General features: G+C 31.8%; 1 protein-coding gene across 1 annotated transcript; it reads right to left on the bottom strand.

Annotated features, from left to right (window-relative positions):
• Nucleotides 1-8,179: 8,179 nt before the first annotated feature.
• LOC124367027 (protein PFC0760c-like) lies at nt 8,180-16,454 on the bottom strand. The gene is made up of 4 exons (XM_046823709.1): nt 16,432-16,454; nt 12,698-12,756; nt 10,097-10,212; nt 8,180-9,641 (listed from the first exon to the last, which is right to left on the bottom strand). Coding segments are annotated over exons 1-4 (747 nt in total). The 5' UTR covers nt 16,434-16,454; the 3' UTR covers nt 8,180-9,071.
• Nucleotides 16,455-16,689: the final 235 nt, after the last annotated feature.

Genomic DNA, 16,689 nt, shown 5'->3' with positions numbered 1-16,689 from the left:
GGGTAACAGCTAGTATACAACTAAAAATTAACCATGTACCAGAATCTACACTTCGTAGTTTATTAAGATATAGTTTTGTTTCTCGCAATTTTACTGGAATGTTTCAATTAATAGTCATTAAGAGAAATCATAATTAATTATAAATAATTTTTGTCATATTAAATATGTATGTCATTTAATAGCATAAAATAACTGGAACATTTGTTTTATTTACTAATAACACTCAAATGGTTATGATTTCATTGTATATTGTATGTAAGTGGTAAGAGGGAAATTAGTCTCTCGTCTTGAGATATTTGAAAATTAATTCTTCCATTTACCAATTAAAAATAGTTTTATTATTAATCACTTAAGTATTATCGGACTTTATCAGGACAGTAGGTTCTTATAGAAGGGATATTGGTACAGTTTAAAGTATATAGCAAACCTCGAATCACTTATTCTTAATTGAATATGGTCCGTATTTTCTTTATTATTGATACAAGTTTTCAACTAGTCAAAAGAACTAAACTTTCTACAACCCGCCATTTTAATAACAATGCACAGTGCTAGAGCTACTTCAAAACTTTTGGCGTCAAGTCTGTGACGTCATAGTCGTTCCCGTCCTTTGAAACTAAAACCGGTGACCAGGCATATAGCCACTCCGTATTCACATACGCACACAAAACAACAAAAACGGAGTAAAGTACTTCATGACACGACACATAGAAATTAAGTAATATAAGTTCAAAGGCTATTTCTGACGCTCACATCGTACATTATTATTTGGCTTTCATAATAAATAATAAGCGTAAAGTTCAATGTAAATGTTAAACAGAAATTAATGGTAAACATGTAAGTGCAGTAATTAAAATATGAATAATAAATTAGATTCTTGTTGCTATCAAGATAATATAATATAGATAATATTTGTAAGTTTTTTAAGGGACAGTGTAGTTAATTAATCAATTAAAAATCAAATAAAATGTACGTAATATAATATTATTTTAATATTGGATTTATAAAATATGTTTTGTATTTATAGTTATGTATTGTAAACAGGAAATTTTAATATTAAGGCTTATAATCTATTGAGTAATGTAGATACAAACAATATCTGAACTCTTTGATTTGTCGGTGATGAAATTTTTCAATTCATAAAGCAATTAGATAAAGTTATATTGGCGAGTATACAATATTGGTAAAATTACCCTTTAAATACACTCAAGTAAAGCGTTCAATTTACACACTTCAGTTTTATATTTCACTATCATTTAGATTAGAATATAACATATTCTAGGATTTCGTCGATGTTAAGCTTCCTAGTTTTTTTAATAATTTTGTTAACTAGTTATAACAGGTCTTGCATTTCAATTAGCATGGGACAATAAATCCAGTCTATATTTTATTCATACTACGTTTTCAACCACACGAACATTTTAATACATTTCTTCCACACTATTAAAAAATTGTTGTTTTGTACATTTGATGACTTACAGTGAGCTTATATATATGAATGGGATGTTATCTCATTATTAGACGAGGGCGTAAGGTGTTATCACCATTATTATAATTTATAAAACACTCTAGGCGTACCTAGTTGTTATAGTTTAGACACAAAGGCGAGGTAACTTTGAAATCCAAATCAACAGTTAATTTTGTGTGGCGTACCTAGTTGTTATAGTTTAGACACAAAGGCGAGGTAACTTTCAAATCCAAATCAACAGTTAATTTTGTGTGGAACCATTTATCACACCACTTAAAGATAGACTTAGATTGTCATTTATTAGTTTGCAAAAACAACATGTCTGTACCAGGTTTCGAACCGTACTCAATGGAGAGGGGGTGGGTGGTAGACTGAGACATTCACTAACCTAAATAGTTACGGTACCACTGATTGTGATGTATTGATAAATGTTCAGATAGTTATACAATATATAATATTTCATTGTTAAAGCTATTACAATTTCAGAACTTTTATGGATAAACTGCACGCAAATAAAATCTGCGTTCTGCGCAGCCACACGCAAGAGGGCTCCCCTCCAGTAATGATAAGTGGGACAAACTAAAGACGGAAGATACCATTATTTGTTAATAACATATTGCCAGAATAACGTGATTAGTTGGTATTACGTTCCAGAAATGATAGACTACTATGAAATATAATAATCATAAACGGGTTATTTCAAACTTTCACTGCATAGTACAATTATTGTTTAGTATACAAAAACAACTAACTCACTACAATGAATTATTTAGATGGTAGTAGACTATTTAAAATGAATGATAAATGAGAACAACAGCCATTCTTTTATAACAGACACCTCAGTGTTAAAAAATGAAATAAATTTAAAGTTAGTTTTTTTAAGACATATTTATGTTGTAAAATACTTTTAATTTACCAAATCCAAAGAAAATAGTTTAATAGAAGATGTATATTTATTTTTATTCTAGGTTAAAGTTGCCTGTTGATGAGACAGTCTACTAATAACAATAATCTAGTTTTTAAAAACAGCTGATTTTACATAGTGTATAAGTGTTTCTCAATTTGAGGTTAGAGAGAGGAAGCTTGGACATTTTACATAAACTTGAGCTGAATTTAAATAAACTTGGTAAGTAAACAAGTCCTTATTTCCAAATAATTCTGACGTATGTCACAGTGTCACATACATAACAAGAAACATGAAAAAGTTTAAACTGCATCTCATCTAGAATGTTGGACCACGGATAACATTTTGTAAAAGTAAGGTTAAGTTAATGATTGTTAATATATTTTTTATTTTATCTATTATATAAAAATGAAACTGTTCGTGTGTAACAGCATCACTCACAAACGGCTGGACGGATTCGCCTAATTTTTTTTTAAATTTGTTTCGTCTTGATCTGTAGAAGGTTATAGGATACTTTTTATCCCTTTCCCGATTCAGGATTCCGCCCCACTGGTTACAGAAATACCCGTAAGAAATGCATTGCAGCAAACATATGTTATTAAGTGAAAGAGTCTTTTCAAATTTTTAATCAGCTGTTCTTTGTAAACATATATAATGCGACAAAAAATATATTTATATATAATTTTAATTACTACACTTGTAGTTTTAAAGCATAGAGTAAGCTTAAGAGAAACGACAAATTTTGTTTAAACTGTTTCTGCAATCACTGTTAAAACATAGACTTTACTATCCAGATAATACAATTCAAATTTGACGTAAAAATTCACCTTTAACTGCAATATTTATTTAATATAAACCATGCTCATGCTTGATCAGAAGAGCAATGCAGATATCATAATTACTATCTTACGTTGGCTACAAATATAAAGAATGTTATAAAATCAACCTTAGTTGTTTTTTTTTGACAGAAGTATCAGGAATGTGGTACATACCTTCATAATGCGCCCAAGATAGCTCACGAAGGAACGACTATCAATTATCTCAGCAATGTTTAGAATGTGATAGAAAATGAATAAGTGAATATAGTGTACTGTTTTCAACGGGAAAATTGCGTGCGAAGCCGCGGGAAACTTATTGAAATGCGCAGCGAAGCGCGCCGGGTCCGCTAGTTTTAAATATTATTCTTTGGCAAGTAAACTGTGTTACGTATGTGACACAATCAAAATGTTACGTATGTAACACATTAAGTTATGATACAAAAACTGTCAATTTGAAGAAGAATTAACTTAGGAAGTTAGTTAACCTAGCCTATCTACCAAGTTAATCTATTTATTTGTTTTATTTTAAAGCCTCCCAGACTGATTTATGTTCAAAAAATAAAGGTTGGCATAATGATAAAGTTTATAGTTTTGCTTGTGTTAGTGATGATTTTGAAGCATTGTAAGAACTCTGTTTAGACATTTATAAAAGTTCTTGTAAAAGAAATTAATCAAATAGCTCCAGAAGTAAAAACATTTACATATATTTTCTGATAACTGTGCCGGCCAATTTAAAAGCCGGTAACACTATGTCAAATATTTGTTTTTGCAGAGGAAGACTTTGGTATTGCAATGAACTGGAATTTTTTTTGCTTCCAGCCATGGGAAGGGGGCTGTAGATGGTATCGAAGGGATGGTAAAGAGGATTGTAATGGAGAGCAGTAAAGGGTCGGAAAGCTTTTGTTAATACCCCAGAAGATTTCTACAGAGTGGCATTGGAAAAATGCAAAGAAATTCGGCTATTGTTTGTTTCAAAGGAAGAAATAGATCGTAATAGAAAACATCTTGAGGAGAGATGGGGTAAAATTCATCAAATAACTGTATTCAAGCAATGCACACCACTTTCAAGCATATAGTGATCACGAGATACTGATTAGCAGGACATCAAAATCACTCATGCTTAAAGTTGACATGAAGAATGAAGAATATGACGCTACAAAACTGTCAACCCGACGACGGCTACACTATGAAGGATTGCTTACAGTGATGAATCTGATGATGATAAGTATGAGAGTACTGGAAAAGATGATGCACAGATGGAGACAGATGAAGAGCCCATTATCAAACACTGATAGAAATGTCCTACACCCAAATCCTGGTGACTTTGTATTAGTGAAATTATTAAGTAATAAAATGAAAGAATTTCGCTATGTAGCAGTTTGCCAGAGCAAAGTAAATGAAGATATTATAGTCACTTTCTTGAGAAAGTATGGGGAGGATACTACACTGTTTACAATTGATGAAAGGCTCGTGGCTACTAAAGACATTATTCGGGTGTTGGAACAACATAAAATTAAAACCGTTGAGTTCGTGTACTTTATCAGTTTTTCCAAAAACTGTACATGTTAAAGAAGTGTGACTATGTTCTGTTAGTTTTACTTAGAACAAAAGTGTACCCAACTTATTTAAAAATTAATATTGTAGAAATAGTTATAAGGAACCTTAATATATACAGTATGTGTGAATTTAGTACCTAAGTTTTATTGTAACGTTTTCTATGTGAATTGATAACAGTTACCTATTTGTGGTTCAGTTCAGTTGTAAGGATATCACTTTTTAGATAGAATAAGTTGTTATTTTTATCATAAATAGTGTTCTTGGTACTCTAGTTATACTTGTCACATACGTAACAAACAACCTGTCACATACGTAACAAACAAATCACAATTTTTAACAAGTATTCAAAACATGTTGGTACATTGATTAATTAAGAGTTGTACGTAAAATATTAATTAGGAATGCAATTAATTTTATTTTAAATTTTATTGAAGGAAAAATTAACAGAAATTTTTACCATTATGTACCTAACACTCTAAGGATGAGTGCCTTTCATGTCACAAACGTAACAGCCATAAAAACATGTATTGCTTGGAAAATAATAAAAATTCTTGTGCCCAATTTTGTATACTTTTGAATTAAAATCACCTTCTATACACTGAACTGTGATAAATGTATTTATATAATTTTACTTTATTTAATATTTCACCATAAATGTGTCTAAGTGTCACATACGTAACAAAAGAATGGCTGACAAACAATTGAATGACGAATAAGTTGGGTTTGTTTTCATTAAAAAAGACTATGTTTCTATTCTGGTAAATATATTTGATTGATTTATTTCTGTCTAATAATCTGCTAATTTATTCCCTGTCCCATCCAGCTCACTCCACTACATTATTTGTTTCTCAGTAAACTAATACCACGAAAGAGTTACCAGAACTAGTCCGTTTCGAGCTCATTGCTTGCACAATAACAGTCTCGGCTTGTTTTCCTGTACAACAAGCAGACGTATCCAGTCCTTTTCTTTATCTGTCATCTTATTTTATCGTTTAGTTGACAGATGTTACTGATCTGTTCAGTGAACAACATTGTTTCATGTACCGCAGGGTTAGAGTTATCGTTTTAAAAATTAAAGTAGTGGAAGTTAATGTCTACTTGCAAGTGTAATAACGGCTACAAGTACGAAGAGAAAACATATTTTGTGCACAGTTTTACACAAACTATGTGTTTTATGAAGACTGGACAAAGTTGCTAAATTAGAATTTGAAATAGGTGTTGTAACAACCATTAAAGACAGGGAAAGAATCTGAAAAGATCTTGAAGCTTATTCAATAACGATAGAACACGAACATGATATAAAAACCATTAAAGCGTTAAAAAACAAAACTTGAACCCGTACATGATGCAGTATGGGTTTGTTTCGCCAGGAAAGCCGTAAAGGGACTCCATTTAGGGTCCATTTTAAAAGACAAAGCAATTCAGTTGCACAAAACATTGGGCGATAAAGAAACAGCAGTCGAGGGTTGGCTTTGGTGATAGAAACATCAAGTAGCATTAGGAAAGTTATTTCTGATAAAAAACTTTCAGCCGATGATGATGATGCCAGAGTTCGTTGAAAAGTTCCAAAAATTTGTGTCAGAAAATAAACGTGTAGCAGATCAATTCTATAACATTGCTGAGTCAAAGCACTCTTGCTTCATTGAATGAAACTCTCTCTAGAACAAAACTAGCGAAAGACAGACTGACATTTGCTATATGTAGAAATGCCAGTGGTGATCTCAAAATCCCATTGTTTGTCATCAGCAATCCTAAAAAGCCCAGAGCTTTTGAAACCATTAACACATCAGCTTTGTCAGTTTATTTATCAAGTTCAAAAATGTATAGTTTGTTTGAAAACATGGTTTTTAAAAAATGTTTACCAGCTGTAAAAAAAGCTGCCAGTTTGTGCTGTTAGACAAGTCACCCTCTCAGTTGGAACTTAAATGTGACTCCATTGATCCAGCCAATGAACCAGAGTATTTTAAAAGACCATATAGAAGGAAATATTTCAGTGCATTGTAAAGAAAGAAAAAGAGGATTGTGATCTTTTTGAAGTAACGAAAAGTCAAACGTCAATACAATTTATTCACCAGCTTAAGCTTGGAAAGAAGTTCAGACAACCATTCTACAAAAATCGTGTAAGGTTTGTCCAAGGCTAATCTAGCCACCAGAAACTGCAGACATGCCTGAGTCAGACACTGTGCAATTAGGTCATGATCTGCAATTTATTCATAGTGACATTTAGTCTTTTGACATTGAGGAATGGCTAGCTGATGCGGTTGTAACCAGCGTTACAATTTCATCGTGTAACAAGCTAATGCTGAAGAAGAGGAGTCAGATGCAGAAGAAAAAGAATAGCCACTCTGCAGCAAATAATGATGCCTTGAAGACTGTCCTAAAGTACTTAAAAAGACAATCAACAGCAACAGCCATGGACGTTATGTGTGTGGGCAAAGGAACGGTGTGACGCAGCAGACAAGTTAACGTTTTAAAAAATTGAAAAAAATCTGATTTTTTTCAAGTAGTTTAAACATATTTTTGTTCTTTACACATTCTGCTGAAGAACAGTACACTGTATTTTCTTAAGTTACAGTACAGTATTTTTCATTTAAATACATTGTATTCATATAAATAGCTTACTTCATTCTCCCTTGATTATATGACCATTTTAGCATTCCAACCCTCCTTTGGCCCCTTAGGTGATGGAATAATTGAGATGCTACTGTAAATCATTGAGTGTTGTATATTTTTCAAGGTGATGCAAAATTATTGTTATATCAGATAATCAGTTATGTCAGTGTGAGTTATTTGGGAATTCCACTGTATTTTATTCCTTACGTCAATAGAATGCAAAAATTAAGTACAAACTACATGCAGCTGATTTATGTATCCAGTCTGATGAGAACTCGGTGAATTAGTTGGTAAAAGAATGGTCTTGTAGTAACATTTCATGGCACACAGTTAATACAAGGATGGTTAAATAGATTAATAAACTTACATAACGTACTGTAACACCATGGTAAAAATAATAACAAAACCAGAGTAATTGATAAAATGTATTTGTATTATATTTATTTCTTGCAATATATAACATGACTTTTATACATTAATTACACATCTTTAAAAATATGTACAAAAACCACAGTAAAAGTCAAACGTACAAAAATAATTATGACTATGTATAAATAATTTAACCTATTAGGCATAACATAGTTCATAAACAGGTGCCATTTCAACTCGTTAAAGTAAACTTTTTTTATTCAATTTAACATAAGTGTAGCAGTTCAGTCTATATGTTATTTATGTAAGTTGTATTCAGATCAGGTTCTAGTAATTTGGAAGAATATTCAAATATATATTTTGGGAATAATTGGAAAACTGAACTATTAATACTTTGACCTAGTAAATACATTTATTTTAATTGACGTATAACAACAGAAAATGTATGCAAGGTTTAGGTTTATAAAAAAGACAAGAAAAACCCATATTTAATTGCCATTGAAATAACCATTCCTACACAACAGAACCTAAAATGGAATTTAAATTATAAAAGAAACCACTGACTATTCTAATAACAGATGTACAGTTCTGTTCATTTCTTCACAGATAGTTGTAGAATGTAACTCGTATAAAAATATACAAATATGAGTAATGTGCCAATCCATTAAAAAGTGATTCTGGAATTTATAACTATCAACCAACTTAATTTTTACCAATACTTTGCAAAGTTCCAAAAAACAATTGTTTAAAGAGATTAATTTATTACACAGTATAATCTACTCAATAAAAGCAGTCACATTTTAAAGAAGATTTCTTAATTTCAAATGCTATGAAATAAACGTTTAGCATTTATTAAGATAATACACTTAATGAGTATTTTATCAATATAAGGATTTTGCAAACCATAATACTTTGTTGCCTTTTTATGAATTACAAAAATCAAGATGCTTATTATAATACTGACAAATTTATAAACCTTGACACAGGTAGTATAATTTTTTCTTTTTGCAGTTTGAATTTTCAATCAATGTAATGTATTCCCCAGGAAATGTTCTTTATCATCTGAGGCAATAATTTTTTCCCACATCAGTGCTTGATCAGATATCATTAAAAAAATTAATAACGCATGTAAAAACAACATTGTAAGCCATTGAAGGTAATTTATATACTAATTGTAAAGGTTTTCACAGTTTTAGTTTATGCAACTTTTTTCACATAAATTTTTATCTTAGTTTATCCATATTGATTGAAAATTCACCTGATCAAGTGTTAAAATCAAGTTAACATTAAGTATAAAAGCAGCCTGATGTTCAAGTATAGTCACCTGAAAGACAACACCTCAAAATTAATCCACATCCCCCCCATCGTCAACATCTTCATAGACCACATCATCATCATAATCCACATCTCCATAATCCACATCTACATCATCTTCATTCTCATAATCCACATCTACATCATCTTCATTCTCATAATCCACATCTACGTCATCTTCATTCTCATAATCCACATCTACATCATCTTCATTCTCATAATCCACATCTACATCATCTTCATTCTCAAAATCCACATCTCCATCATCGTAATCCTCATAATCATTCACATCCTCATAATCTACAATTGCCTCGTATCCATCTGTAAAATCACTATCAGAATCATTCTCTGTCATACCCTCCTCATCTGTTCTATCATTCTCATTATCTGTCATATCCTCCTCATCTGTTGTATCATTCTCATTTTCTGTCACATTCTCCTCATCTGTACTATCATCTTCATTCTCTGTCATATTCTCCCCATCTTGATAATCTAGCGGATTGATCATATAGTCATATCGCGGTACATTTTCAAAATCTTCATCAGCGTTATCTCCAGTAGTCATCTCCACTTCGATTCGGCACGTGGGACACGTATGTTGCTGCAACAATACGTCATTTATCAAAGAAATTGAAGACCCTAGAATCAAATCAAGTTTTCCTAACTTAAACTCTTGAGTGCCAGGTTATGTCATTTATCAAAGAAATTGAAGACCCTAGAATCAAATCAAGTTTTCCTAACTTAAACTCTTGAGTGCCAGGTTATGATGTAAAACCTCTCTTGTGTGTGTATTTTTTGTGTTTATTGTGATAATCACGGAATATTATTATTATTATTAACTATAATTACTTATAAGTTACAATTCAAAACATAGTAAAATAGAGTTTAATATTTAGCATATTAATATTTATTGACAACAGGTTCTAGACAGCCCAATATTCCTTCACTAGCAAAACATATTATGAATTATACAGAAGTTTAAGTTTTTTCAACATTGTAAATTAGCCTACTTTGTCTCTCTATAACTGTTCACTTCCAATTAGATTTTGTACTAACCCGCTGGAACCATTGGGTGATGCAGGCCTCGTGGAAGACATGGTTACAAACCAAACGGCTGACTCTTTCATTGATACTGTAGTGCCTCAAGCAAATACAACATTGGAGTTGTGCGTCTGTAAAAACACAATTAATTATGATTACAACAGTTTCAAAGTTGTTCACAAAACTGACTCTAGTTTTGTTTTGGAGGTAATAACTTTTTATAATCAATTCTGCATCTATAACAGATAAATTTAAAAAAAAAACCTTACCTACTTGTGTAAGTGCAATAACAGTAATACAACTAAGAACAAGAAGGAGCTGTGAGACCATCTGCTATTTTAACAAAGTGTACAAATAAACCTCTATTTTGAACTCATCCCTCCCACTTTTCTTTGGGTACTGTTTGCAGAATAAATGAATAGATTATTTCAAGCCTCTAACTTCAACTTCAAATTCAGCCATTTTGTGAAAGCTCCTAAGTACCACTTTGAGGATTGTTTTGCTCTTAAAGAAAAAATGAATAAATAAAATTAGGTAGCCCGCTTTCTGTTTGAATCATTATCTCTTCCCAGACATTCAAAGACTCAAGGAAAGTTTCAGCAACTTTTACAAGGAAACAAACAATTTGGACTCAGAAACATCCTTTCTAATATAAAAAAAGCAATCCACAAATTTAAGTCGGATTTTGTATTGGGGCAGTTTTCAGAAAGCGTTAAACAAATAAAAGACCATGTGGTCTATGATCAGGGACATTGAAGTTCCAAAAAGGGAAGATAAGGTGAGAAACTATTAATAACCCGATTACACTCAAAAATAATTTAGCGATTACTACGCTGATTTACAAACTTCTCATGTATCGCTGAATGACGCAACTGAGAGGTTTTGTTCTGACGTTTCTCCCCAAACAATTAGACCATATCTGATGTAGGATTCTATCACAGCATGAAGCTGTTTTTGCTACAATCTGCCCTCCTGTCCATTTCATTTTACGAATCACATGGACTCCAGAGTTGAGTTTCTTACTTAGCACATCTACACAAGTCATTCCGGAGAGTTCAGCATCAATTGTTAAGTCTAAAAACTTTGTTTGTTGTTCTATTGATGTGTCAGGAATTTTTGGTATCTTCTCATGTTTACAACTAAAATTGATTTGCGGTGTCTTCAATGGGCTTAAGGCTAAATCATTATAGATACAATACTGGAGTGCTATATCTACTGTATGTGTCGGAAACAAGACTTTGAACAGTGTATTCCTAAAAAGCAAGATGGTGTCATCTGCATACATAATTGTCTTTACAGTTCTGCCACTTATAAAACTGGGAAAGTCATTTGTAAAAGGTAAAAACATGAGAGGACCCAGAACTGAACCCTGAGGTAATCTTCTTTGAACTGGTAATGGCTTGGATCTGATAGTACTGTTTCTACCAACATTTGTTGTCGGTACTTCTACAATTTGACTGTGTCTCTGTAGATAGCTGGATACCCAATCTCTAGTTCTACCTTGGAATCTCTTGGAAAAGTATTAGTTTTAGTTAAGAACTAATGTAGAAACTCGTTTATCAGAATCTCTTTTATCCAGATCTCCAGGTTATCCGGAGATAACCTTAGGAGTTTGATGTGTCAGTTACTGGCTCTTGTAACAACATATAATAACATTATTGTTTTATAACACATAAAATATATTAACAATGTTGTGGTAGGGGGTAATAATTATATTCTTGGAAGATGTAGAACTACTTAGACTTCAGACTGGCATAGAAACTGTATCAGCAGCTCATTCTTCGACGGCAAGAGGTCAATGGAACCAATTCTGACATAATGAAAAACTTCAAGATGTCATGACAATTTTATTGCCATGGCACACCAAGACCCTCTTATCAGCAAAAATAATGAACTAGAAACATCTGTTTGATCTACTTCCCGGAACAGTGTACCAAAGTTAAACTAAAGAGACTAAGCTTTATGTGAAACAGTATAAATTTCTTTTTATATTTGTTTTCTCTGTAATTAATTGTTGCAAGTAGGAATAATAAATTGACTCTGTTTCATTTTTATATTTGTAACAAATACATTTTTCATGTTCTTTAATCTGTTGTACTCACTTCCAAATTCATTATTAATCAGGATAAATTTGTTGTATTGTATAAAGAATACTAATTCGTTACAAATATTTATTAAGTTGCGTTAAAGCTAATACTTATTGTAAATTTGTGTGTTTAGAAGTAAGCTGGAGTCTAGACAATTTGTACTAGTTTCCAGAAGTACTAAGAATTCTTTACTGTGGTCAGCTTTTCTCAAAACACCACATATACATGTGAAGCTAAACTTTTGACAATATAATACAACATATTTTCTGAAAAATACCGTAAAATATCCCATTGGAATAGCAGAATGCCCTGACAGTCGAGATGAATGAGGAGATGATGGAGCAAAATACAATGGAATTCAAGATTATATTGGAAATGAAAATCATCAATGTTAATATCAAGTAAACGTTACTCACTAGACACTGATGGAAAACATCAAACACCGTCACACAACGTAATGAAATTTAAAAAAACAATGATGTCCAATGTTCAACATTACACTATGATTACTGCATGTTGCTATACTTACCAACTTGGGCTTCGGATATGTCAATTACGGTCCAGGGTCTTGAATCCATTTCTCCTGTCCTGAAATAAAAATGCAAGCTACTGTAAAATTTTTTCTAACAGCGTATTATACATTTTAATACAAATTGTAACATGATGTTAGCTGCTGGTAACAGAAGAACTCATTTTATAATTATTGTAAAGTATTTTAGAACCCAGATAAATAAAAACAATCATGCCAGTATCAATTTGCCCAGTATCTTTAGAACCACTTCAGGCAGAATATCCTTGAAATCAAGTGAGCTCATAAGTCCTTAATTCTGATCATATTACTACTGCCAGCGTTTTCTTAGACTTGAGTATTTGAAAAGACCATGAGCCAATAATTACAATATCCTGGGACTGTAACAAGGTTTTAGATCCATTTCAAATATATAAATTAAAGCCGTACGATCTTCTACGGCCTAACCAACCAGCCTAACTTAAAAATTCAGATCCAAAAGAAGAAAAAAAATTAGCTAAAGTAAAAATTGCAGTAGTTAAATATTGTGCTTTAATACAAACAGTAGCAATTTGAAGTATTATAATGCTTAACACCTTTACTGTGGCTCTATACTGAGGGTAGAATATAGTAAGTAGTAGAAGGGATAAATAAAATCCAACTGCAGCTTAATGAAATGCCAATATAAAGGAACATTATTACTGTAGCGCAATACATTGCTGTATTATTTGTTTTACAATATTGTGAGTTCATATAACGTTTAGAATGTTATAGTACACTTAAGTGCTTTATTATAGATATGGATAGGAAACACTTTGCAGCAGTGAATATTGAAACATTAACTGCAGTATACTATGCACACATCCAGAGTCATTTGTCCTATGGAGTTATTGTATGGGGCAATGATCCTAACACCAAAAGACTTTTGATATTGCAGAAGAGAGCTATTAGGATAATGTGTAATGTAAACAATAGAACCCATTGCAAACCTTTGTTTAGACAATTAGAGGTGTTGACTGTGCCTTCTATATTTGTTCTGGATGTATTACTGTATGTTAAAAATAACTTGCAGACAATAACAGTAAATAGCTCTATACATAATTACTTTACTAGAAATTGTTCTAATCTTAGAGTAAACTACTGTACCTACCAGTGTACCAAAAATAGTTTTGTAGAGATAGGTATTAAAATTTATAACATGTTACCAAATCATATTAAATGTCTAGATTTTATTAGGTTTAAGAAATGCTTAAAAAGTATCTTAGTAAATCTAGCAGCATACAGTTTAGATGAAGTTATAGATCATATTGAAGCTAACATAGTCTAGTTATGAATATTTTACTTTTATAATACAATTTGGGTACTTTGGGATTATACCGACCACACCCAGACATGAATCGTTATTTCACATTTCGTTTCTACTGATTACTAGATTAGCGTAGAACAATATTTCGTCAATATAAAACAGGAATTGTCTTATCGCAAACCCCTCCCCATCCTCAGACAGAGGTCAAAGTCGAGCGTCTAGTAGATAACGTGATTGCAGTCTCGCCGCCCGTTCAGCTGGTGCATCGCTTTGTTGTACTTCCGTGTTTTACCTCTACATTTCTCCAAACACAAAAATTCAACAAAAACAATCATTTACCAAACTAAACTCTTTATTAAAAAAACACTAAAAACTTGTTTTTATTCTTGATCACATTCCGCCACCCAAAATGCGAGTGCCTCCGGCCATCAGCGCGGGCATTGACAGCACCTTCGGTGCTGCCCCGCGCTGATGTCGACGAAAGAAAAACATCCCTCGAGATAGTACCTATCAGTAAAATATCAAATTCTAGAGGGGCTAATCAGAAATATAAATTGAATTGTAATGGAAAGGCAATTATGTACCGTGCAAATCACGTGATGCCGCGCGGCCTGCCGTAATCAGGATTCTCGAGAAAGATAAGATAACAGCGATCACAATACCTGGAAATGCTTGTAAGTTTGTAATTTTGTAATTGAAGAGTTGTTTTTACGTTCTATCATGTTTGTTTCTATAAATTTCTATTTTTGTGTTCTTCATACTAGTGTGGTCGGTATAATCCCAAAGTACCACAATTTGTTTTGTATGAGATGACGATGCCATGCATACCACATTTGTAACGGCAATAAAAATTCTGATTCTGAAGTAGATTATGAATTTAGATTGACTGATGTTAGTGATAAGTGATTTGTTGTCAGATATTTGAAGATGATGTAATTATTTAAATAATGCAAATAACAGATTTAAGACAATCCTAGACCACCGGTAATGCATCCAGGTTTAATGTAATTACAATGACTTAAAATTTCTCATGTGAAATTATAATTTAACTTTATTGCCTATTGTAACATTTTCTTCATATTTTGATGAAAGTTTAATCAATTCTTGTGATTTGTTGTATTTTATATCTAATTATTACAATTACAAAATATAATATCTTCCCTAAGTATTATTTGTTTGTTGTTCAGGCACTATGTGAGAAGACCTAATTATTGAACAAATCAACTTATTATACTCGTATACAGAATGTTCAGAAACGGGTGTCACATACTTCTGTGGGTGATAGTACTCATGATTCTAAACAAAAAATGTCTTGTGAACATGGGTAAAAATATAAATGAGCTGCTAGCAGCCATTTTGTATTTTTATTTGAAAAAATATTTCTAGAACTAGTAAACGTACAGATACCAAACTTTGCACACAAGTAATGATAAATAAAGACGAAAATTATATTATTATTATTAACAAAATGGTGTCTGCTGAAATTTTTAAAGTCAAATCAGTAACACAAATCTTGTACAGTTATAAAAAACTTACAAGATAAAAACATTTTAGCAATTTTTATTATAATTCCATTGATTTTTTACAATGAAATCCGTCAAAGCATAAGCAAGCACGACCAATTTTAAGGTATGCTTGCACAGAGCAACCAACATTATTGTTAGTTGAGAGGTATCAGATGTTTTGACATATTTGTTGGACGACAGTTTAAAAAAAGTACGGCCTGAATAAAAATTGCGAAATAGTTGACATCTTGTAAATTTTTTATAACTTGTACCATAGTTATAATCATTTTGCTGAATCGCGGTAGGAAGTAGGCTCTGTGTTAACTAGACACGGTGCGTGGACATTGTTTGTTGGTTAGACCAGTAAAACAGGTGTTAGAGATCTACACTGTGATATGTTCCCGAGCCGGTTGGCTTGAGAGAGGGGGCAGTCTTCGAGTCGAGAGCAGAGCGTCCAGACGTGCAGTTTAGAATCAGTAGTACTTCCTCTAATCCTACACTTTTGAGATATAGAGTAAATTTTTACCGGGTGTGATTTAATTATTTATTATCTATAAGATTATCAGTTTACGTGGTTGTATTAGTTATTTTAATTTAAAATGCGATTGTGGTTATGGCATGTTGATATAATTTATGGATAGATAGATATCTTTAAACATTTACATGCAATGGATCTCGTCACAATATGATGCAATTACAATTTGCAAGTTAAAACAAATCAAGAATAATGACATTAAAATATATATACATTACATATAAACAATGGTAATCAATCTTATTTTAATTTAAAATGCGATTGTGGTTATGGCATGTTGATATAATTTATGGATAGATAGATATCTTTAAACATTTACATGCAATGGATCTCGTCACAATATGATGCAATTACAATTTGCAAGTAAAAACAAATCAAGAATAATGACATTAAAATATATATACATTACATATAAACAATGGTAATCAATCGTGCAGTAAACTCATAGTTAAATCACGGACATAATACCATTGAATCAAAGCGATAGCTAAAAGCAGCAGTTAATAAGTTAAAAAGTGTTTTTTTTTATAAACGCTTATTCGATAAATGAATAGTAAGTATCAATGATTGTACTAATCTATATAAAATACCGGGTCCACTTATCTAACTATACCCTCATAGAGTTCTAATAAATCTAATAAAGAATAAATTCTATGACAGGCTAGTC

This window comes from Homalodisca vitripennis, chromosome 7, assembly GCF_021130785.1.
Source record: "Homalodisca vitripennis isolate AUS2020 chromosome 7, UT_GWSS_2.1, whole genome shotgun sequence".
NCBI lineage: Eukaryota > Metazoa > Arthropoda > Insecta > Hemiptera > Cicadellidae > Homalodisca > Homalodisca vitripennis.
This window is presented reverse-complemented; position numbering and strand designations above follow the sequence as displayed.

Coding starts and splice junctions, on each gene's coding strand:
- LOC124367027 (XM_046823709.1), bottom strand. Junction 10,213..12,697: donor CATATCCGAAGCCCAAGTTG/GTAAGTATAGCA, acceptor GTGTTTTTACAG/ACGCACAACTCCAATGTTGT. Junction 9,642..10,096: donor TCACCCAATGGTTCCAGCGG/GTTAGTACAAAA, acceptor GTATTGTTGCAG/CAACATACGTGTCCCACGTG.